We start from the raw sequence: 26144 nt of genomic DNA, 5'->3' as shown, positions 1-26144 counted from the left end.
AGATAAACTTGCCCTACGTAATTAGGTTTTAAGTATATTCGTTTTTTTCTTACTGCATGTAAAATGGTTGCCATGATGTAATTTTGTTTATAATTTTGGGAATTAATGAAGACTTAATTCATAAAAAAGACAGAATTACAACAAACATTAAAGTTAAAATGTTAAGTACGTTTCTGGCAGGCTTGATAGCGTTCTGGACTTTCACCCTAGGCCGTGATCTACTTCTTCAGGAAAACTAAATCTAATTATTAGCTTTAGCTCAGTTGATGGGTTTTGCTTCTCTCCTACTACTTAAAATAACCTGTATGCTCTACAAGCCTTAAGTTATTTACCTATCAATTATCCAGTATATATAGTAGTTTTAAGGATTTCCTCATTTTACTGTGTGGGACTAATAAAAGTATGAATTTAATAGTTGGTGTCCCCCTCAGGAATTGTTCTTGAGAAATGTTTCTGTTTATTGTCCCTCCTTAACAGTGAAATTAAATATCCGACCTGTTCCTGGAAAACATTCCGCCAACCCCACCCAGTTTACGTTTTATGTACCCTATTACAGAGGTTCCCAACCAGGGTGTTTGTCACTGGGCTGTGAGAAGGCAGGCGGGAATTGCTATGGAAGTGATCTTATGACCGCATATCAGTATCAATATTCCCGTCTTGTTGTTTATTGCTGCGGCTTGTGATCGCGTCGGTTGAGACTGGGACTCTGTGTTTATCCTTCAATGCAGCCCCAAATTGAATACCAGCAGTCAAGATGGTTGCGAAGAGTGTCGCAGACGACTGTGCGATGGGAGAGACTTAAATAACGTCAGAGGTTTTCCATTGTAGACATAGTGCACATAACACAAATACAGTCAAAATAAGACATTATTTAAAGGTTAAGCATATGAGGAGACATGATTTTTCTCTTTCTCTTTGTAGCAAGCAGGAGGGCACATTTGTTGACAGAAAGTTCTACAGGTAACAACCTCTGCCGGTCGCAGTGGATTGGCTGGCCTGTAGCACTGCAGAGCATCAGTGAGTGTGTCTCGGTTCCAGTACAAACATGCACGGAATGTTGGTCCTCTTCCAGAAGTAAAAACAGTTCCAGTATGCCGGCGGTTGTTTACGACGCGCAGCGTCCACAACGACCTCTCTTGCAACGTTGCATTTTCTATAGATTAATACATACTTTTGTTTGTATATATATTTATATGTAGTTCATACACCGATCAGCCACAACATTAAAACCACCGACAAGTGAAGTGAATAACATGGATTATCTCATTACAATGCCACCTGTCAAGAGGTGGGATATATTAGGCAGCAAATGATCAGCCGGTTTTTGAAGTTGATGTGTTGGAAGCAGGAAAAATGGACAAGTGTAAGGATCTGAGCCACTTTGACAAGAGGCAAATTGTGATGTCTAGACAACTGGGTCAGAGCATCTCTAAAATGACAGGTCTTGTGGGGTGTTCCTGGTATGCAGTGGTTAGTACCTAACAAAAGTGGTCCAAGGAAAGATAACCAGTGAACCAGGGACAGGGTCATGGGCGCACAAGGCTCATTGATCGCAGCGTGCTGTGTATGGATTGCGTAGCCTCAATCCAGTCAAAGTGGCCATGCTGATCCCGGTCCACCGCTGAAAGCTCCTACAATGGGCACGTGAGCGTCAGAGCTGGACCATGGAGCAATGGAAGAAGGTGGCCTCATTTGATGAATCATGTTTTCTTCTACATCATGTGGATGACCGGGTTTAGGGTCCGATCCAATCGAGCATCTGTGGCATGTGCTGGAACAACAAGCCCGATCCATGGAGGCCCCACCTCACAACTTATAGGGCTTAAAGGACCTGCTGCTCACGTCTTGGTGCCACATACCACAGCACACCTTCAGAGGTCTTGTGGAGTCCATGCCTTGACCAGTCAGAACTGTATTGGCGGCACGAAGGGGACCTACACAGTTTAGCGGTTATTTGTGGTGGTTTTAATGTTGTGGCTGATCGGTGTATATTTATAATTTTTATCCTGCCTGTGGTACACAAATAAAAATTCTCTATGGTCGTATCTCAATACCAAGTACGTGAAGTCTGGACTTGCGGACTTGGTAGCTCAGACTTGGCAAGTTCGACTCGGGAGTACAGACTCCCTGGGACAGGAGGACGCAGGACAGTCATGGTGCGAAATGCATTCTGGGATACTTGGCTGTCCCAAGTCCACACAAGTCACCACCGATGCATCCTCGATAAAATGGGCGGAGCAAGTCCACATCCGGGCATTTGGACTGGACTTGGCTTGATGCGGACTTTGAATTGGAACAGTACTTGGCCTGCAACTGATGACGTTTCACAAGTCCACAAGAACACAAGTACAGACAAGAACGCAGATTGAGAAAGGCCTTCTGTCTGCCCTCACTGAAAAAAAAAGAAAAGAATACCCAGCAAAACACCTCTCTCTCCCTTCTGGACCATCCTGGTCCCTACCGCTTTCCATAGCTCTGCTCCAGCCACTGTCGAATGTCTATGAGGCTGTAGAAGAACAGCCCCTTCCCAACCAGGTAGACGATCTTTCTCCGCTGCACGATGCACACATGTTCGTTGGTCACAAAGAGAGAGGGCTTGTCAGCACTCTCTGCTCGACAACAGAGGAATAATAATACGAGTGGAGAAAGATGAGGCAAAATGCAAAAGTGATCCACAGTTGGGAATTCTAATGATGAAAAATGACCGAATAATTCAGCCAAAACTTATTCACACAACGAGACAAGATATTTGTCTTTCTATTTTTATTTCTATTTCTTTCTTCTTCCGGAGTCCAGTGTGTCGACCTAACGTCAGTAAGGACCCCTACCAAAAACATGCACACATCACCATCGTCCGACAAGTGATAGACACTTGGTACCTGGTCCCCGGGGGCGTTGACGAATGCTGCCCACTGCTCCTGGCTGGCCCCCCAGAGGAAGGACAAGCCAGGATGGGTGCAATGCAGAGGCCACATTTCACTGACTACCACCCAAAAAAAAGAAAGCATGTGCGTGTGTGTGTATATATATGCATGTGTTGTAGTGTGGTGTCTCATGTGACCAAAAAAGATTCTTCTCCTTCTTCTAGATTGTTTTTTCAAAAAATTATGCCTGAATATAACTGTCTCGAAAACTTCACAGAATAGTCCTTAGACCAGTAGATCTACCCAATAGTGTAGATCCTAATCCTAGATCTATTGAGTGACGCCCCGCCCCCAGTGAAGGGATCAAATTTAGAGGGAAATCTCTCCTCCAACGCCCCTTTCTGTTGTCTTCCAACCTTCCTTCCTCGTTATTGCCCTCCCCGAACCCTGTCCGCTCCCGTGACCGTCTCTCTCTCTCTCTCTCTCTCTCTCTCTCTCTCTCTCTCTCTCTCTCTCTCTCCTTCTCAGGAATTGGCAAACTCAGAAGAGCAAAAGTTCAGCCAGAAGTCTTTGCGTCAGACGAACCCTGAGCCCCGGCCAGCATCCCCCCCACCTCCCCAGTCCACAAGTTACGACCTGTTACAGAGCAAAGTCGACGATGGGGTGATAAAAATAATGATAAATAAAGCTGCAGGCAGCAATGCATTTTGCAATGCATGTATTACTACACAACGTAAAATGGAAAACCCCCCTGGAAACCACAATTATATGTTTGCTTCAAACGCTTGTGAACAATTCTCAGCTTCCCCCCTATTTCTTTTTGTAATGTCACAGAAATCCGGATAAATGTGAAATTATATCATTTTGTGTTCTAATAATCTATCTTGAGATAAGCCTGCTCTGTCATTTTAAGAGTTTAAGTTGCCATTCGATGACGTCATCTTTCTGCTGTGCTCAGTTCACGCGAGGCAGCCATTGTGGAAATCTCTCTTCTGCAACGCAGACACAAAACACAACACAGGGAATTTGCATGTTAATGAGTGTGCGACCAGGTGAGACTTTCTTTAAATACACACCCGTTACATAAACAAACAACTTTTGTGTGGCGCTGCACACCACCGCGCAGGTAGGTGCAGATCCTGCACGGAGGTTGTCGCAGATCCTGGAATGCAGCATCACCTGCTCCTTTCTCTCTTCTTGCTGCAGATCGTGGGTGGAGCAACCAATTCACACCAATGGAGTCTAGAGCGCAACCCACGTGCACCATGCCCCATGTCCCATGAGAAAGCCCCCCCAGAGCCATACCCTGCACATATATACCATATTGGATGATCATTTCACAAAGTGCCCCCCTCCAACCACTCTTCACTCGCCTACTTCCATTACGTCGGCTCCGGAAAATGTTTATTTTACTAACTAATGGTCCGATGAGGATCAAACTTGGATCACAGCATGTCTGGACTGCCCTGAATATAATTATTTTTCATTCGGGTCCATCGGTTCCACGGTTTCTGAGTGCCAAGCACTTTCAGCTGGGCAATGGCTTGAAGAATAATAAATATAGCTGCAGGCAGCAATGCATGGGGTCCAGGTTAGTTGGTGTGACCTGTGTGGTGAAACGATGTACAAACCCTGTTGGCAATATTGAAGAATTTTTTAAGGTTAATGTTATAACTAACTACAACTTCAAGATGGCATATACAGCAACCAGGGCTTTGTGCTGGATCCTGCCACAACATGTTTCGGGACCTCCCAGATTGGGACCGACACCTATTTGACGTCAGTCACATAACTGTCAAACCTCCTGTTTTTCCCGGGATTTTACCATATTTTACACCTCTCTCCCAATGTCCTTCCGTGTTAATAATTTTCCATAAATGTCCCTGTGGGAGTCTCTGGCCACAGGTAGGAGTTTAGGGAGGGAGTCTTTTGTGCCGTGGGTTAGATGGCGAGAGTTTTTATTTAAAAAACAGAATAAAAAGGCTCGCTGGCCAAAAGGATAAATAACAAAGAATAATGAGTTCGGGCTCAGGAGGAATGGCGTTCAGATCTGGCTCCTGGTCGGCTGACCACGCCTGTGTGCTGATGCCCTCTGCAAGACGGCCAAACATTAAGAAAGCCCTCCCTCCCCGGTTTGGACCAATCGGCGCCGCGCAGGCACTGATTCAGCCGACTCAGCAGCCGTGGCTTAACCACGCCCCTTGGTCCACCACAGCCCCGTATTTTTAACCTTTCAAAAAAAAAAGAATCTCTGCTTGCGGATCTCTCTGCTCAGTGATCTCTCTGCTCAGTGATCTCTCTGTGCGATCCGAGCGATCTCTGTGTGTCCCCATTCCCCGTTTCTCCAAACAAAACCAATAATAACTGTGTTTTTTATTGTAGATGTATTTTTTTCCTAATTGAATGACACAAAAAAAACCCATGTGTAACGGGAGACATTCTAGATAGTATCTGATCTTCCGATGTGATATGTGACAATGATGTCACAGTGACGCAATGAAGCAGTGACAATTCTCTCTGACCAATCAGTAGTCTGCTGGGTTTTCACATGACCTGTTGGTATCGCCTCAGCTCGCTCGACAGAGGTGACAGAAACACTTTTTTTACTAACTACTCCTATAGCTACAGTCCAATGTGGATCAAACTTGGACCACAGCAAGACTGAACAGCCCCAAATATAATATCATTCATTCATTTCCATGGATTCAAAGGTTTCTGAGCAGCAGACAAGTTGACCGGTGATATAATGGCAAGGAGAATAATAATAATAAATATAACCAAACTAATTGTCTGTAATGGAATACACCCTTATGTTATAATGGCAACAAATCTGATTTTGACTACGAAATATAATGTATATTGTAGACTACCATTCATTTTGAATTTGACTTAATATCTAAGAACTTTCCATTGTAATCTCTTCTCTGTTGCCACTCTTAAATGCCTCCTCTTTTTTCACATCTAAAATAAAAACGCACAATTGTTATTTGATTTGTTTGGAGAAATGGGGACCACAGAACATGCAGCGAAATGAGGATTGCTCCCTCTCCATTATGCATTTTTTTTGTTGGCATGTGGCGGGATGTAAGCACCAAGCAGGATGTGCCGTGTCGTGCAATGATGACACGGTAACGCAAATGATGCAGTGACGGTTCTCTGTGACCATTCAGTGGTCTGCAATGTTTCCACATGACCTTTTGGTATCGCGGACAAAGATGAGAAAAACACAGTTTTTTACTAACTCCTTCTACAAATGTAGACCGATGTGGATCAAAATAGAACGACAGCGTATGTGGACTGCCCCAAATACAAAACGTATTCATTCATGTCGGTGGGTTAGGTGGTTTCTGAGCGCCAGATACTTGGACCGCCATTTTGGATCCAAGCAAATACAATAGGATTCCTGCCCTTCGAGCTGGACCCCTAATAAGGAACGGAAAAATATGGAAGAAATTTGAGCCGAACAATTCGTAGGTATTTCGTTGCAGCCCTGGCCAGGAAAGGCCTAATTTACATCAAAGGTAACCATACGCTTCCACTGCCATATTCCTCTTTAGGAATAGATACGCAGATATGCAAAGAAAAGAAAAAGAATGTGAAATGTCAATCACAGCATCAAACAGCAGCAAACATTCACTTTTATTTTCCTTTTTTTTCTTTTTTTAACCGTAATATCTCTCTTGGACAATATTAGAAAAGCAGCAGCTCGGACTACGTACAGTAGTAACGTGAAACGCAAGAAAGGCGGGACAAATGAAATACAAAAAAAAACGGAATTCACTTACAAACAATAAACAATGGTTATGTATATCAGTAACTTCAAGACTTGAAAAAACACAACAACAACAATCAAAAAATAAAACATAACATAAACACATAAGAAGTGGATTGAGCGGTTTGACAATTTTTTAACAGGCGCGACGAGTTCCATCCAAAACAGCGACCGCGGTGTGTGTCGTGTCACTATCCGACCAGAGACAGAGTCGGCAGGACCCTTTTCGTCCAAGGTCTTCATTCGTACACCCCGTGACGCGTTGAGTCAGAACAAGACGCCTGTTTGCTCTGTGCCCCGCCCCCCCCCCCCCCCCCTCCCCCCTGCCTCACCGTGTCCCCCCCAAAAAAAACTACCCCTCTCTGGATCCCCTCGACACCTTCGTCATCCATCGTCCTGATCTCCACCTGGTGCTGGCACGACCTAGCGTGACCCCCCACGAAGCCCCCCAAATGGGCTCCCGGAAGACTTTTTGTGCAGCTTCGACGTGGAGTTTGACCTCTGGGCAACTGCAACTTTTAGAAATTTTGAAGTTTCCTGACACCGGGGGCTTTCTTCTAGAGAGCACGACGGAGGTCTGAGTTTTGCTTAAAAGGAACGGAATATTTCTCAAAGTCAATAGCCGTTGAGCATTTAGTGTCCAGAAGCCCCTGCCAAAATGGATTCTCTGGCATGATATGTTGGCGGCATTACATTCACAACATTCAAAATTGTCTTCGAAGTGGAAAAGAAATACAAATTAAAAAATGCCACTTAGGCTCACGCTTGGATTTAGCAATGCATTCTTAGTCGCTGGAGCGTCTGCATCTTTTGTCATTATACTTTGCTTACCTCCGACCACCCTCTTCCTTCATTCGCCCGATCACTTGCCATCTCAAGCTGTTCTCGTTGTTTGCGACACATTTAGATGTTTGAGCGCGATCATCGCAAGAGACTTTGTTTTCGTGTGACACCACTAGCTAATTTCTCCCCCCCAGAACCGAACCAGGATGTAAAACGCTGTGTTGTATTAAATGTAACGGGTGAATGAGATATTGGTGGACAGCAACGACGCTCGGGGATAAAGAAGTTCCCTGAAAAATGAAAGTGCGACCTTCTGTTTACTGTCGGGCACCATGATGTGTAGGCCTGAAAGGTTTTGAGAAGCAAACCTAGCGGTCAATTTTCATAGAGAAGAAAAGTCGCTAAATCGAACGACAAAGTTGATAAGTTAGTAACCAAACTAGTCTCTCATTCAAATCGTGATTTGAGATATGAAATTTGTCTATATCTCAGACCCGGTAGTACGTGATCTCTGTCATGTTGATCGAATGCCAGCAGTCAAGATGGTTGCAAAGGGTGTTGCAGACGACTGTGCGATGGGAGAGACTTAAATAATGTCAAAGGTTTTCCATTGGAGACATAGTGCACATAACACAAAGTTACCATCAAAACAAGACAGTATTTAAAGGTCAAACATAAAAATAAATTAATGTCATTGATATATATATATATATATATATATAGCTATATATGTATATTTCCTCTTGTCTCTCTGTATAGTTATTTCCTTTTCTCAGATGTCAATATGTGGACAGAAAAGACATGATTTTCTTTCTATTTGTAGCAAGCAGGAGGGCAAAGTTGTTGACAGAAAGTTCGACAGGTAACAACCTCTCTCGGTCGCAGTGCATTGGCTGGCCTGTAGCGCTGCGGAGCATCAATGCGCGTCTTAGTGTATGTGTGTCTCGGTTCCAGTGAAAACACACACGGAATGTTGGTCCTCTTCCAGAAGTAAAAACAGTTCCAATATGGTGGCGCTCCTTCACAATGCACTGCGTCTATGATGACCTCTCTTGTAATGTTGACTTTTTTATAGATGAATACATCATTTTATATATATATTTTTATATATACATATATGTAGAATTTCACACTGCCTGTAGTACAAAAATAAAAATTCTCTATGTTTGCCCTCACAGAAATAAAAGAAAAGAATACCCAGCAAAACACCTCCCTCTCCCTTCTGGACCATCCCGGTCCCTACCGCTTTCCATAGCTCTGCTCCAGCCACTGTCGAACGTCTTTGAGGCTGTAGAAGAACGGCCCCTTCCCGCTCAGGTAGGCGATCTTCCTCCGCTGCACGATGCACACACGCTCATTGGCAACGCCATAGGCCGCGTTGGCGTTGTTGTCCATGCTGTCAGCCACCAGCTGGCATTGCGGAGGCAGGGAGAAATGCTTTGTGAGCTGGCGGGCGGCCACCACCCGCTCCTCCAGGCTGCGGTGCTTGCGGATGGCAAAGGAGCACGGACCCATGGGCGGCGCAACCCAGCCGTCAGAAGGGTGCGCCTCGTCGATGTATACCAGCAGGAAGTCGGCCACATCGCTGAAGTCCTCCACCAGGCGGCGGAAGGCCGGCAGGTGGCTGACGAAGGGGGGTCAGGTGGCCGAGCCGAAGTTGACCACCAGGGGGCGATCTGAAGACTCAAAGTCCAGGAGGTGGCATTCGCCATCGCCGTGCCGGACACCAGAAGCAGGGTGCGCGTTGGTCATCGTGACACGGGCGCCGCCACTGCTACTGCTGCTGCTGCTGCCACAGTAGGGACTGCTGGGTACCTTGACCACTTTAGAGTTGGGCGCTTCGCCACCGAACTTGACCTTGAAAAGGAAGAAAGAAGACCTTTACTTAGAGAACTTGTAGACGTGTCGCAGACTCTCAAGATTTCGCAGATTGTATGGACAAAACAGATGATTCTACCAAATGTGATAGTGATCGCGATGAGTTGAGGCTAAGCCATCAATAAGCATTTGACACCTTGATGTATTTTGATGTATTTCTTGGCTGACAAAGTCCAATTTAGAATCCAAACAGGATATTGGAGCTGAAAACCATTGACGCTCGCATACATACTGTATGTACAAGTTGTACAAATTCCAAATGAACGTTCCCTGGCCACAGTCCGTATCCGTAAACACTTACTTGATGTATTATTCCACTTCTTTTTTTTTTTAAAGGTAGGGTAGCATTTGCCTCAAATTGTGTGTGTGCGTGCGTGCGTGCGTGCATGTGTCTAAACGTACATGAAGCTGATTATGTGAGTTAAAAGAGAAATGGAAGAAGTGTCGTGTACGCAAGGAAGAAAATGGGAAAATCAATGTCACTCAGAAATTGACCAGAACTTTTCTGAAGCAACCCCATGTCACGTTCATTAAGATCACGCTCCAGACGCTGCATAAAAGCTTATCCAAGATTCAAGATTCAAGAGGTTTAATCGTCACATACATATACATACTTTCATACATATTTGCAGTGAAATGTCAATGGAACGCACCCGGTGATTACACACAATATGTTCGAGACTGAACACAATAGCTATCTAAAAATTTCTACTTGACTAACTAACTGATTCCAAAAACGTAATGCAGTAAGTAAGTCGAATAATATAGAATACAACTAAATAAGAACTCAAGGTAATGCAGAGTGTGGGTACATATTAGAAATCCAGGACAGTCCATAGGACAGTCTATAGCCTTATAGACATAGGCTGCGCAATATCGACAAAATATCTGAACCTATACTCAATATCGATTTGTTTGACGATATTTTGGGAATGACAATCTGTGCTTTCATAAGGTATTTACACTCAAAAATAATATGCACACAACCAACCACAAGAAGCATTTGGAATGTAGATATTATAATTAAGCAGCTAGATGTAGGCAAATAGAGGTACACAAATACTATACTGTATAGACACAGTTTAAGTGACAATCCATAAAATCATCTCAGAATTCCATTGGAAAACAGCAAAGTTTTTTTTCCAGCATCTGGGTTCATCCCCATCACTTTTCTTGAAAGTTTTGCCTTCTTCAAATCGACTGATTTGTTGTTTTCCCTGGTCACTTGAGGTGGTGGGGATATTGCTGGTCTTTTGCTGTGAATGTTCATCCATATTGACAGTTTCCTGACTACTACTAGCTACGCCTTCTTTGCCTTCTTGCTGGAAGAGGCAAGGACTATGGCGGACCCCGCCACCAACGACGGAACCGGCACAATGCCAATGCATCGAAAGTCTGTCTCTGGTAAATTGCCAAATAAAATATCACACACAGTATCAAACATGACATTTTAAAGCAAAAAAAAAAAAAAATCGTAGGGATGACCACTTTAAATGTCCACTTTTAAAAAGTTACCTGTTTGTAGGCGTCCAGCAGGAAGCTGTTCCAGACTGCGCGCAGGCCCGCCGAGGTGAGCATGCGCTGCCGCTCAGCGCCGCCGCTGGTTGCGGAGCCGGAGCCGGAGCCGGAGCAGCTGAGCAGGGAGACCAAGCGCTTCACCAGCACCACGGAGTCGTACAGGGCGAGGAACAGGCAGTTGGAGAAGAAGCCCGGCAGTATCTGGAGGGTGACCAGCAGGTCCTCGCTCGCCATGCCCATTTTCCTTGTGGCTGTCTGGACGGCGCGCGTCTCATGCTCCTGCATCAGTGCGCCATTACGCACGACACTTTGTTCCCTGTGCTCCAAGCCGCACTTTTCTTTTTTTCCTCTTTTAATATAAGTCCAGCAGTTCAGCTCCAAAGCAAAGTTCCTCCACTGTATAATTTATTATTAGGTGTGTGTGTGTGTGTGTGTGTGTGTGTGTGTGTGTGTGGGTGTGTGTGTGTGTGTGTGTGTGTGTGTGTGTGTGTGTGCGTGCGTCGTGCGTGTGTGTGTGTGTGTGTGTGTGTGTGTGTGTGCGCGGGCGCACGTGTGTGTGTGGAGTGGGGAGGAGGATATGGAGACTCTCCTGACTCTCTTCCCCTCTCTCCAGTGCGAGAAATTCGAGAATTCTGGGGTTGCGGTGCGCGCCGGAGGTTCTCTTTTTATATTGGCAAATATTGTCCTCAATGATAAACTTCCAGGCACGCCGTGTGGAAAAAAATCTGACGTCAGATGTAGTATTTCCCCTCCCACCACCACCCCCACCCATCATAAGTTCTTGTATAGGACCGTGTATTTCGTTATTAGGCAATATCAGTTGTTTATCATTAGGTTTAGTGCATTGCCATTTTGCCATTTTTTATTGTGCACAGTTAACTGTAATGTTTGTTGTATTTTTTTCATATATTGCCATTTCCTTTTCCATATTCATATTGTATTGCTTTTTTATTATTAGCTCGATTGTTTTGATGCTGTTCAGGAAATTGCAATTTCCCTCCAGGGATAAACAAAGTATCTATCTATCAATCTATCTATCTATCTATCTATCTATCTATCTATCTATCTATCTATCTATCTATCTATCTATCTATCTATCTATCTATCTATCTATCTATCTATCTATCTATCTATCTATCTGTCTATCTATCTATCTATCTATCTGTCTATCTATCTATCTATCTATCTATCTATCTATCTATCTATCTATCTATTTATCTATCTATCTATCTATCTATCTATCTATCTATCTATCTATCTATCTATCTATCTATCTATCTATCTATCTATCTATCTATCTATCTGTCTATAAATCTATCTATCTATCTATCTGTCTATCTATCTATCTCTCTATCTGTCTATCTATCTATCTCTCTATCTGTCTGTCTATCTATCTATCTATCTACAAATTTATACACATAACATTGTGTAGGGAGCAAAAAAACCTGGACCCCTGAGCATATATATATATATATATATATATATATATATATATATATATATATATATAGCATTACATAGCTTCATAAATTAAACCAAATGAAGAGCAGTAGAGTCCAGACGCCAAACTCATACATACAGTTGAAGTCGCTTAGCAACAACAATAACAATTTTCCATTTTTGAACTGCATCAAAATACATCTTACTCATCTAAAATTACTTTATTGAGTCATCACCGCGAAAGACGGCTTATGATTGTCCACACCCATCAGCCTCTCCTGATGGGTGTGGACATTAAATCCTCATCCTCGGTATGTGTACGCGTTTTTTACCCTAACCCTTCACATGGTGTCCCCTAATGACAAAGGAAAGAAAACAAATAAATGAAAGATTTGCGTTGACACTGAGCCAAACTCATAGTCATCTGTACAAGTGGATTGACATCTGTATACAGATATTTTATTTTATTTTATTTTCATCTCTTTATTGCACGTTTTGCTGCATTTCTTTTTTACTAATATCCTGAAATAGTGTGGAGTCGGATCACATTTTAAAACTCTTCCTACGATTGGACCATCTGGATTTCATATGCAGAGCGACAGCTGTGTTAATCACATTCGAATGATCTCCGATGAGCATATCGACATTCGGCGTCACAAGGTTTGGAACCAGAGAAAAGCATACTGTATTGAAGGCATAGGTCTACTATTTATCAATCCAGTTGTTTCCCATCATTTATAACAAGGCCTGGGTTGAAAAATAGAGAACCTATCCTTTAATTATTGTAGGAGACCACTTATGAAGGTCATGGTATCAGGATGCCCCATGCGGCCCAGCATTTGATTTAGACGACCCGTAAAAACTGAAATCCCAATGAAAACCATCTGGCCTTCTCTCCGCACCACTATGATCCCTCAGTATCCCCATTTCCAGGCCAGATCCAGGCCAGACTTAGCATTGGACCGGTCTTCTTCCCGTTGCCATGGCGCGCTGCGCTAAAGTAAACATAGGTGAGGCTCCGCGGACGTTGCGTGTGAAGACTTTGATAAACATGCAAAACTGCGTTATTAAGGGCTGGCCGGACATAAATGAACCATTGTGTGTGACGTTGAGGCCTCTGGCACCCTCATGCATGCCTTCACAACAACCCCCCCACACACGCACACGTCCCCCCTACTGCCGCGGCGTACCAGGGTGCCACGATTCCCAAATGCACTTCACAGTTCGTGAGCTCAGGCGCCAACAAATTTCGGCAGAACCTGATACGATGGAGATATTTCTTTGCCGTCATCTACCCAATTCAGGTCAACTGAGAAGTCGTCCAAAGCCCTTTTTTATTGTCTCAATTTCTATTGTTCTATTCTACTGTGTTTAACACTGTGTATAACATAGTCAATGTGTTCCTTTGGTGTAGACCACTACTGTGTACAGGAGGTAGAGAAATGTTCCCCTTCTTGTCAATTGCAATAATATATTCAACTGGCTCCACTTTTCTCCACTTCAGAAATTTCACAATTTTTTATTAAAGAAAATGTAAAAACAATGCTGGCGTGTTTTGATATCTATGATTATTGTTTTAATTGTTTCTTGTCAGATTGAGTTGCAGAACGGCAAGTTGAATTAAACCAACGGAATAAACGGAATGTGCTGTATAAACTCTAAAAACGATGAAAAACTATAAACTAGATCTATCTCTCTCTAGCTCAGCAGGTTGGCATCAGAGAAGCATTCATTTGGGAATGTTAAAAAGCGAAAGCGTGTGGCAATTGCTCTCCATTAAAAATGCATTTGAGACAATAAAAACAACCTTGCAAAGGTTTCTCATAGATATTTTAAAGATTGATGTTTAAACTCTGTTTAAACTGGGCCCCATAAACACAGTTTTGCCTGGAAGCCAAGTTTGTATCGTAACTGCTATTTGTTTGTACTGCAAGTGCGATATTGCATAGTTCTGGGAATAAATATTTGGAGGAGTATATCAGCATATGCGTGTGTTCTTTCCAAGCCATCCATGTCGCTGTATCTTCCCGGTCTATTGGCCTATGGGGGAAACACTATGTACCTATTTTTTACCTTAACAAAACAGCTTCAAAAATCATTCTGATGGGACACTGACTTGTAATATGGAGGCACCTCTTTCGTTCCTACCCAACCCCCAATGCCTATTCTTACACAATGTACTGTGTTTGGGTGCAGGCACTCACTTTCATTGCACTACAGGGTTTTTTTCACCCTCTGACTTGATCTGACCCTCTGATCTCTCTGAGCTGATCTGCCAGGCCGAGCACATACAGAGAAAAGGGGGTCCAACCTGGTACTAGCAAGGTATATCTAATAAAGTGGCTGGAGAGCGTTTATATATATATATATATATATATATATATATATATATATATATATATATATACTATATATATGTTATGGTGACCTACCTATATATATATATATATATATATACATATATATATATATATGTATATATATATATTCTGATGCTCGGTTTGAACTTCAGCAAGTCATCCTCACCATGTCTACATTCCTAAATGCAATGAGTTACTGCCATGTGATTGGCTGATTAGCAATTTGTGTTAAGCAATTGAACAGTTGTACCTATAAAGTGGCCGGTGAGTGTATATATATACAGTATAGAAAATAATACAGTCTTTGTATGTTAATACATTAATTATGTTAATACAATACATTTCATCATGTTTTTCAGGGTTTAATTGAGTGTTTTGCACGCTACACAATCAGCATTTTGTCTGCATCCCTACAATGTAAGACACTAGAAAGAGGAAGTTGCGCCGCTTCCTTCTGGCAACCTACTGGCAAACTACTATGGCCAGTGTTACACTTTGGATGTTTTAGATAAAATATGATATTAGGCAAGGCAAGTTTATTTGTATAGCACATTTCAACAACTAGGCATTTCAAAGTACTTTACATAAAACATGAAAAGCATTAAGACAAAGTGCCAAGAAACACATTATTGAAGGACATAGAATTCATAAAGTAAAAAAATAGAATACATAGAGAGCGTAGTGCAAAAGAAACATTGTAAAATGAAGAAAACATTATAAAGTTAAGAAATAGAATGCATAAAATCAAGTTAAAGTGACAGTGCAGTGCAAGAAATGAATAAATTTTAGTTTAGTAAAAGGCAGCGGCAAACATAAAGGTCTTAAGCCTTGATTTAAAAGAGGTGAGAGTTGCAGCATACCTGCAGTTTTCTGGGAGTTTATTCCACATACTGTATGTGTTGTCTAAAAACTGAACACTGCCTCTACATGTTTAGTTTTGACTCTGGGGACAGAAAGCAGACCTGTCCCAGACAACCTGAGAGGTCTGGATGGTTCATAACATAGTAGAAGTTCAAAAATGTATTTTGGCCCTAAACCATTCAGTGCTTTATAAAGCAACAGTAGTAATTTGAAATAAATTCTTTGACAGACAGGAAGCCAGTGTGAAGATCTGAGAACTGGAGTGATATGATCTATTTTCTTGGTCTTAGTGAGAACTCGAGCAACAGCGTTCTGAATCTACTGCAGTTGTCTGATCAATCTTTTATGGGGACCTGTAAAGACACCATTACAGAAGTCTAGTCTTCTAAAGATGAATGCATGGAAAGTTCTTCAAAATTCTGCTGAGACATAAGTCCTTTAATCCTTGATATGTTCTTAAGGTGAAAGTAGGCTGACTTTGTAATTGTTTTAATGTGGCAGACTCCATGACTACACCAAGATTTCTGGCTTGGTTTGTGCTTTTTGACATTGCCGATTGAAGGTGAGTGCTGATTTTTAGCCGTTCTTCCTTGGCCCCAAAACCAATTACTTCAGTTTAGTTTACTTTTAATTGGAGAAATATCTGACCCATCCAATCGTTTTTGTTCAATGCACTTGCTCAGTGATTGTATTGGACCATAGTCATCTGATGATATGGTTATGTAAATGTATGTGTCGTCTGTGTAATTATGGTAACATATTTTGTTGTTTTCCAAAATCTGAGCCAGTGGGAGCATATAAATGTTAAACAGAAGAGGCCCCAAAATGGAGCCTTGGGGAACTCTGCATGTAATTTTTGTCCACTCAGATGTGTCATTACCTATAGACACAAAGTAGTCACTGTCTTTTAAGTAGGACTTAAACCAGTTTAGTACTGTGCCAGAAAGTCCCACCCAGTTTTCAAGTCAGTCTAATAATATGTTGTGGTCAACTGTGTCAAATGCAGCACTGAGATCCAGTAATACTAAGACTGAATTCTGCCACTGTCTGTGTTTAGATGGATGTCATTGAAGACCTCAATAAAAAGTAGTCTCGGTGCTGTGATGTGGTCCAAATCCTGACTGGAAGACATGAAAACAGTTGTGTAGGACCAAGATATTCAGATGTTGTATAATGTCCTCCAAGTTTTTATAGATCAAATTTGTATTTGAATAGATTTTAATGGACACAAGGACAGCACATATCCTTTACCTGATTTGGCAGTACTGACTGCTATCTAATTTTCTGACATTTTCTGGCATTACTGTTATTTCAAACATACACTAAAAAACATGTGACTATATTGTGGGCCTCCTGTATTGAGAAGCTAGAAGCTGCTGATTATTAACTTTCTCAATAGAAAAACATTCAGCAATGTGTGTGCTATGCATGTTATGTTATGAATGATGGGAACCAACATTTCATTAAGGCACATGATGAAAAATAGCCAACCTATCCCTTAACACTCTACACGATTGCAGGCCGTCAAAGCCCTTGAGGTGCTCACTAATGTGGAAAATAGATTGTTGAAGCTGCCTTTATTTCTTCTTTTTTTTAACAGAGCAAGGGCACTTGACCCAGTTTGCAAATCCTGTTTCTCCTTTGCCTCGGTGTCTCATCTCAACAAAAGCCACGCACAGTCCTGTGACGTGTACTCCCATCCTTAGTGTTGTTCGCCGAATTGGCTAAGGACTGTGAGCTGATTGTGTGTGCCAAATGCCTAGTAAACACCAAAGGACTTTCAAAAAACAGCATCACACAAGACCTTGTTTCCATCCCAGCAGTACACACATTAAAGGATTTAGCAAGGACAGGATCGTATAGGACGATGTGTGATCACACACTATAGGACCAAGCAAAAGTAAGCAACATTCAAGGAAATTACGCGCTTTTTTCCAAGCAATCATTTCACATCAAGTGATGCAAGATTCACAAATAATTTATTCATCGCAAACTAACCTTTTAAATGACTTATGAGTCGGGAGTCAATCCACCAAAAGCTTCATTTGCAACTCAGTAATTGAGGTCAGGCACACAGGAACTTAGGACTCACTTGAGTCTCCAATCTCAATTTGTGAATGAAAAGGGCTGTGAGCATTAACAGATTCACAAACAAGAAATGCTTTTAAGTTGCTGTCATCAGGTTCCTGCACATCAATACCTCTCTAATTTGCCACTGCCTACCCAGACTCAGACCTCACGGCAAGTCACTGGCAAATCTCTATTGCAGAGGTACGATACAGAATTGTTCAGATGCATTACTCTCTTCACTATTTTGGCCTCGTTTACACTGCAAATCTTTTTTGGGTGAATGAATTTGTTGGACTTTCTGCACCATCCACAATTTGAGTAAAACAGGTAGCCACACCTGGACATGTAGTGGTAGAGAGTATTTAAAAATTCTTCACATTAGAGGGAGTCTTCTGATTCTATGCCATTAGCAGAGAAAAATTGCTTAACCTTGGATTCTAGCAACAGAGTTTCTGATCATCTGAAATCCAACGACTTCAGGTGACCGGGATTCCAGGAGCTTGTTCTTAATGACGCTTAAAGCCATGTGTGGCCCTTTTCATAGTGAAGTATATTATTAATGTATTAGTACACTATTATACTTACAGTACAAGCACAATAGGTTCACAGTAGTTCAGGAAAATCCTTTATGTATTTATTTGAGATTATTTTGTATCAGTGCACATTTTGTATCTTGATTCCACTCATTTGACGGGAAAGGCTCACTTTGGCTCACTTCGGTCCATTAGAAAGTAATTTTCTACTTTTTATTGTATTTTATTTTAGTACTTTTTCCTAGGACTTCTTGTGTGCTATCACCGGGTGCGTTGCAATACATTTCACTGCATATATGTATGGAAGTATGTATATGTATGTGACAAATAAAAATCTTGAATCTTGAATCTTGAATCTTGAATCTTTGCTACCATTGAAAGGAACCTGCAAAGAACAAGTAGCAGGGACAAATACAGTAGAGGTACATGGTAAAATGATATATAGCTTTACTCTCTACTCAAATTGGGGAAAAAACAGCTGAATTTGTTTGCTTTCAGTCTAGCCGGCTAGCTAGTTAGTTGGCCAGAAACCCATACCCTCCAAAAGGTCTCACGCTTTTTCGTGCTCATCGTCATGAAAATTAATCTATTGAATTGTGTCCCAGAGTACGATAGTCCGACTTTTTTCTTGCTGCAAATAATGACATTTAAACCAATTAATTTACTTATTTTAAGAAAAAACATGTATTATTTGCGATGTCATGGAGACTACACTACCCATAATCCTAAGTGTAACAGTGACGTCTCTGATTGGTGGAGCTGGCTGATGGGTACACAGGTGTGTAAACGCTCCTATTTATATGCAGTTAAATTGTGTCTATGAATGAAATTCTGACTGAGAGTATGACCCTATGTCCCTATTCTCGCCCATCCTTGAATTTAATAGACCATTCAGAGAAAAACCTAAACCAGTAACCCACATTTATTTTGTGCTAGTCAGAACTAAATTTTAACCCATGCATTGACATTTTTTATATACCCCCCCCTCCATCCCCACCGCCCACTCCATTATGTTTGCAGGTGGTTTCTTGAAAAATTATATCTTCATTATTCCTCATATTTGTCAAGCACATTCATTAGTGTCTCTAAATACAGCTGCCCATATGAATGCAGATAGAAGGATTTTCTGTGAACATATTTCTTTTCACTCAAAACAGCTGTCACAAAAGCGGCTTTGGACTCTGGACATTACTCACATCGCATATGCACACAGGCCAAAGGCAGCAACAAAAGTTTGGTTTATTTTGAGCAAATGTAAACAGCGAGGCAGACGGTCAAATATCCAGTTGTGAAAGCCCGGCCTGGAAATGTGACAAGTTTAATGATAATGTAGGAACTCTGATATCAGTGCAATTGACAATGATTGACAAACGTGCAACAAATTTTTATAATTTAATGGAGGGGGGTTAGGTTGCACGCCAGACAAACAAATCTGAAAGCAGTCCATACAGCACCTCATATACATGCATCCATTGCATGCGTTGAGTTGGGCACGCAGCACAACTCAATGCCCACTGCCACCATTGCAAGTTATTGTAATGTTGGATGAAAAAAAAGTTGCTGTTTTGAATGGAATTCTGCCCCACACAGGCGATCTTATGGATTTCCAATGGGGTGAACACCCCCCCGATTTCACCCTCCTCTGCTCGGACAGCAGCCAGGCACTGACCCAGGCAGCTACCTCAGGCCAAATGAACCCACTTAATTCAGTGCTATGGAAACACCCTCATTCCCACCATTTCTGACCAAACTCAATCCACTCAACCCAGATACGTTGTGAGGCTCTTTAACCTCCCCCCCCCCGACACACACACACACACACACGCATACACACACACACACCACCATCACTGAAAACCCACACCTAAAACGACCAGGGTTCACTGAAGGTTCACTCCCTTCTCCTTCAAAACCCCCCTTGTAATGGACATCAATGATATTCCTTGACAGATTCGGATCCCATGGATGTGAAAAGGCTCTACAAAGGAAGAGCGCGGCATGACGGGATTTCATCCCGAGTGCATCGTGGTACTTGTCAATGAAATGCCAAACGTACCATTATGATCCGTTTGATACCCTGACTAATACAGGGCAGCCACACGATGCCAACCTGGCGCCAAAGCCAATACAGTCGAGCTGGGCTAGGACAATGCCAGGTTTGATGTCTTAATTACAGACGGGCAAATGAAGGATTTGGCACATTTGGCCGGGGATGCGGGCTTATTCAGCGTGTTGTGTGACAGGAGGATTCTGAGTCTATTCGTGAGTGACATGAAACTCTGGCAAAGATGCACCTTGGGCACAAAAGTTGAGCTAAACTCTGATTAACATGCCTCATCGGGCATAATGTGAGTATGAACATTAAGCAACAACAGAGTTATGTACCCTTTGTACCGACAGACTCTACAAGCTCAATCTTGAAGGGAGGATGAAGAAGGAAGGATAAATCAAGGGTGCTGCTTAGAGGAACATTTTGTAGCTGAAGCTATTTTCTCAGTACAGGCTCATGCCAATCACTCACGATGATCGAAAAATAAGCTTTAGGTTAAGCAATATATGAGTTTTCCTTTTACTTTAACTAATTCTTTAACTCAACTTTACTTCACTGTTATAAATACTGCTGTAGTTCAGAACTTCCACAGGGTCTCTCACTGTTCTTTCACATAGAAATGCTAAATCAATACTTCCAGAAATTTGTTTTCAAGAAGCACCCTGAATCAGTAAAGTTCATCATCATTGTTGTCATCGAGGCAGAGAAGCTGGTGAAAACAGCAAAGCGGTCATCAATTTGTGAATATTCCATAACACTTTGATCGATTTTGAGAAAGTGGGTCAGGGATTTTCTGCGCTCTATGGGGCCATGCCTGCGGCCAAGCAGTATCAGGACGGAAGATTAAGCGCTGGTGTTTCCTGTCACGAGGGCAAAGTTTACTCGCCGGGTAAGGGATGGCCCTCGACGATCGGCTCGGCTAGGCTGCTCCGGGCAGACTGCCAGGGATGAGGAAGGATCGCAGAGAAGTCCATATTGCCGGGGGTACAGCGAAGCCGGCGAGATGTGGCTAATTTGAGAATTTGTTCGCGTTTATTGTTTATTCAAAGCGGCCGCCCCACCAGAGTGGTTTTCAATGAGGCCCCCCCTTAGTGTCAACATTCTCACAAGAGCATAGCTTAATTGCTACATCATAAATACAATAAAGGGAATCATGTACATGAGCGATCCCTAGGACGGCCCTTGTGCAACTGCATGTCTGATGGATTTCAACGTAATAGGTGTTGAGTGTTTGGTCTCCCAAAATGAAAATCTTAATTTTTGCAAAAACGGAGCCACGCACTCGACTGAAAGCAAACACGAAATGTTGGTTAATACGTCAAAAGAAAAAAAAAATCAAACCCGGGGTAAGTGGTCTTTCTCCCGATTTTCAGCCATGCCCCCAAATACGCACTACCGGGCCCTGTGAGAACTAGACTGGCTTAATTGTTGTTGAAAGACAATCAAGCCATTTTGATTGAACAATATTGGGTCATCATCACAGAAATGCTGACAGTGGAATTATTGTACCCACACGCACAAATTCATGGAACTGGACAGGACGGTCTTGGAACTTTACAGCCACCGCACGCAAGATTGAGAAACCGGGAGCTTGAGAACGACTCGATTGACACCGTTTGGTTCGATGCCATTCCATTTGCACGCAAAGTGACAGGTTTGAATCTCTGGACTAGGCAGGGATTTCCTGTTGGTGTGCTCTGGCGACCAGACAGTTAAAGGGTACGTATACATATATATGTAGAACACATTTAAAAAAATACATATATATATATATATATATATATATATATATATATATACACACACATTTGAAATAAAGAAAAAGGAAATACAGAAAATAATTGAGATTCCGTTATTTTTTACTGTATGTGTGCATATAGATACAGCTGAATCAGTTGCATTTACTTTGCAGGCCTCTATGAGAGACTGTTGAGTCAATCTTCATTATTAAATGAAACAAAGTTATAAAAACTTTAATTTCATATCTTTGATTACAACTTTATTAGTCCACAAGAGACAATCCCAGTTCAAATTCTCAGGACAAAAAGTTAATTGGGCCCACATGAAGTCGCATTTTGACCTTACAAACAGCAAAGTTGTCGAAATCCGGTGCTCAGTTATGCCCACAAATTCAGAGTAGGGGACATTTTCTGTTAATGGACTTACACTTTAACAGGAATGTTCCAGACTGCATACCTCTGCCAGTGGTATACAAACAAAGTCCTTTTTTTAAATCACAGTAAATAAAAACATAAAAATAAAATAATAAAAAATCCCATATCTGATTTCACCAAAGGTTAATCCTATTAACTTTTTCATTGAACAAAATAAATACATCTCTTTTGAATTTTTGGACTGGCACTTTTTAATAAAGGAACAGCCATTCAATGTATTTACATTATGCATGATTTTGCAAAGATTTATTTCTGTTGTTAGGGTTGAATTCCTTGCTTGAGCGAGGGTCTTTTTTGTACAAAGGCCACTGCTCCAAGATAAGTGGGGCAATTTTATTGACCAAATTCTCTGCTGTGGGTTTCAATGCATCTCAGAGAGACGGAACCCCTCTAGTAGTTGTTGCTTTTGAGCTCTCCTACATCTCCATATAGGTATATCTCATATATATATATATATATATATATATATATATATATATGAGATGTATATGTATGTATATATAAACAGTATATATACAGTATATACTGTATATATATTATATTGTTTCTATTTTTATTAAATTTTTTGGGTCCTAATCTATCGTGTACTTCTCGCAGCCCTCACTTGTGGGCATCTGTGGATTAAGTGAGATTATACAGTGTTATATAAGATCATACATCACAGCTCCGTCAGTTTCACAGCGATGACTGGTTGGCTGAAAGAGACAGATAATGTGTGTGTGTGTGAGAGAGAGAGAGAGAGAGAGAGAAAAACAAGATAAAGTGTGTGTGCGTGCGTGTGTGCATGCGTGCGTGCGTGTGTGTGTGTAGAAGTGCAAGGATCATTAAAAATTGGACTCCCTCATCATCACATACATTGACTCAAAGGCAACACAGGTGGACAGTCTGATCAAACAGACCTGGCCAATGGTTTCTGGACACTGGGCTTCAGTAACTCCGCCTGCCAACCCTCCCCCCACCCCCCCCCCCCCCCACCCCCCCACCCCCACCCCCACCCCCATTGTGAAAATGTTGTTGTCTGGGCAAATATGTAACAGCGGTAAAAAAGCGTCTGGATGGTGTAACCTTATATAATGAGCGGTGCAAACGTAGCTGAGTGAATGAGGTCGTCTGGTCCCTTGTTTGACTTCAGGCTGGTCTAGGACTTGCGACATCGCCTTCTAAAAGCAAGGAAATGTAACAGCGCATAAGCTGGCGTGATAAATGCTCAGGTTAATGTCACGTTTATTGCGGTGTACCCCGAAACCCTATGGTGGAAGTCAAAGTGGTCAAAAATTTGATATTGAAACGCCTGTAGGTTTCATGTGCCATGCCTTTGCCACTGTAAGCGCCGAACCCCCTGCAAAGCCCTGTTTTTTTTGTGTTTTTCCACCCAGTATCTGTGAACTCTTAGATTGACTTTATAATGATCTTTATTTGTCTGCATGATTTGAGTTTGCCATGTGGGCTCCACTGCTCATCACTCCAGGTGAGGTGCACAACAAACATAGCATGAAGCCAAGCCGCTCTCGTCTTGTCGACAGGGGGGTATTCCCAATAGGCCGCTTACGCCATAAGTGAGGCTAAATTCTGCTAGTCTGACTAACTTCCAGTATAAGGGGATTCCTAAGATCCCGATAAATAGAAAAGATGCCAGCTAGGTTACCACGGCAACATATGCCTTAGCGCTAGCCTGGTCTTTGAGCAGCCTAGTTTGAGGACTCGTGGCGAAGACACTAATTCCACATGATAAGTTCCACATTGTAATTATATCATAAATGTGAAGAAAATACTATTGCCAACATGCCTGTTTTCCCAGTCAATTGCATCTGTGTAATCAAGGAACTAATGAAAACAATTAATGATACCAAATGTCTGTATATATATATATATATATATATATATATATATATATACACTAATTATCTAAACATATATAAAATCTAAACATTATACAAATATTATCTATTCAGTTTTTTATATATATATATATATATACAATATTACAATATTTTCCTATTAACGCAAACGCAATTGACTGGCCGATTAATGAAGGAGCTGTGTTGTCATTTAGGATCCCAGAATAAACTCTTTATGAACGGTATCGAATCACCTTTCAACATAAACTATATATGCAACTTGCAGCCTGATGTGGCCGCAATCAGTCCTTAACTGTGGTGCAAATGCTTTGGGTTATGCTTTTTAATGATCTGCAGTTTTTACAGTGTTGGAGAGTTATTATTTATTATATTTAATACATTTATTATACACCAAAGTGTGAGGCACATCAAACAAGTTTTTAGTTCAATTGCAGTAAAACAAAATCAAATCTAAATTTAGATTTAGAAGAGGTTAGGATCTTATTTTCTGCAGCTACATAGTCTAGGTGTCTCCATTATTTTATGTACTGTATATTGATAATATTTTATATCATGATATTAGTGGTACTAAACGTACCTTGGCAAAAAATGCTGCACAGGCACAATATGTACACGCAATAAAATTATTTGCGACAATTTGTTCTTCTCTTTAAAAAAAACATGGTTTAAAAACAGGAGTTTGAAATAGCAAGTTGGTGTTTGGCTTCATATCAATTTCTTAAAAAAACCCCACGTATTTTACTGTAATGACACGCAATTTAGTTTAAATGGAAAATGCAGATTATTTACTTAAAATCAGTTTAAGTGGGAAGGCACCTATTGCAACATTATAAATGACATGTTTATGCGTTTGGTAATCGATTGCCAGGACACTTTTCTCTCTTCATCACCCTTTTTAGTGAGATATTTTTGTCGATATTTTCAAAAACACGGTTGACGTTGACGGGAATTATTTTGAAAACAGAAGGGGAAATACCCATATACATATGGACGAGGCCTGAGTCAGACTGGATTAGCTCCAAGCGGAGTTTAGAGAACCCGCTTTGCATCGACCTCGAGTTGGCGCTTGTGTAAGCGATGCTATCGTGCCGCCTAATCCTACAGCGACCTTTAGGGAATGCCCACTTGGTCTCTGTGCACCTGGCTTTTGTGGGCGTGTCAACTCAAAATCGACTGGCTGTTGTGGGCACGCAAAACATTCCAAACCTCTCTCCCTATCCATATTAAAAGTACACACTATTTTTATTTTTTAAATGGTGGAGCAGTTTACTTAGCAAAATAAATTACCTCTTGAAAAAATAACGTAACTAGTCATGCCATCCGTCCCTTGAAATTAAGAATTGCCCTTGTTGAAGAAACATAAAATGATATGTTCCTTATTTTATTGAGGATTTAAGCAACATTATTCATTTGAAAAAATAACCTTATCATGAACGATGCAATGATCCAGGCGTTCATTTCCCTTGAATCAGTGACTTTGAGAGTGTATCTACCCTCCTATTGGCTGTCTTCCAGCGCCCGGTGATGCTCATTTGCATAAAGTTGCTGCTCAACTTTCCTTGTCGCCGTGAAGCCATGAGCTTGTCGCCGGTCGTAACTCTGTTCCTTGGAGTTGGTTGAAGCCGAGCTCAATCTGAAATGCATTGCAGCCTATGGCGTTGCCACACATGCACGCTGGCGGTGTACCTTCAATGATCTAGAAATATAGGAGCAATGAGCTTGAATCCCCCCATTGGATATAAGAGAAGATCCCTACAGGCGGATGCTGGGGAGGTGGAGGGAGCGTAGCAACAGAGCAAGCAAACCGGCAGCAAAGCCGGTAGAGCAGGACTGATTGGCTGCTTAAATATGCCGGCCCATAAGGGCATAAAAGCATGTGGCGCTGTCAAGTTGTTGACAGTAGCTCCTTTACTTTTCCACAGCAAAAAAGGAAATCTTGCCAAGGCAGAACATTTTTAAAGAGAGGCAAGTTAGGCAAATTC

The 26144-nt window shown here is 41.7% G+C and overlaps 1 protein-coding gene across 1 annotated transcript; it reads right to left on the bottom strand.

Annotated features, from left to right (window-relative positions):
• Positions 1-8658: 8658 nt before the first annotated feature.
• dio2 (iodothyronine deiodinase 2) lies at positions 8659-11055 on the bottom strand (the record flags this gene model as incomplete). Its single annotated transcript, XM_080012485.1, has 2 exons — positions 8659-9276; positions 10813-11055. The coding sequence occupies 2 exons, from the start codon at positions 11053-11055 to the stop codon at positions 8659-8661; spliced, it is 861 nt and encodes a 286-aa protein (XP_079868611.1).
• Between the last annotated feature and the right edge of the window lie 15089 nt (positions 11056-26144).

Source organism: Zeus faber (genome assembly GCF_960531495.2).
Source record: "Zeus faber genome assembly, chromosome: 13".
Lineage (NCBI taxonomy): Eukaryota > Metazoa > Chordata > Actinopteri > Zeiformes > Zeidae > Zeus > Zeus faber.
Note: the sequence above shows the minus strand (reverse complement) of the source record. Positions and strands in the feature narration are given on the sequence as shown.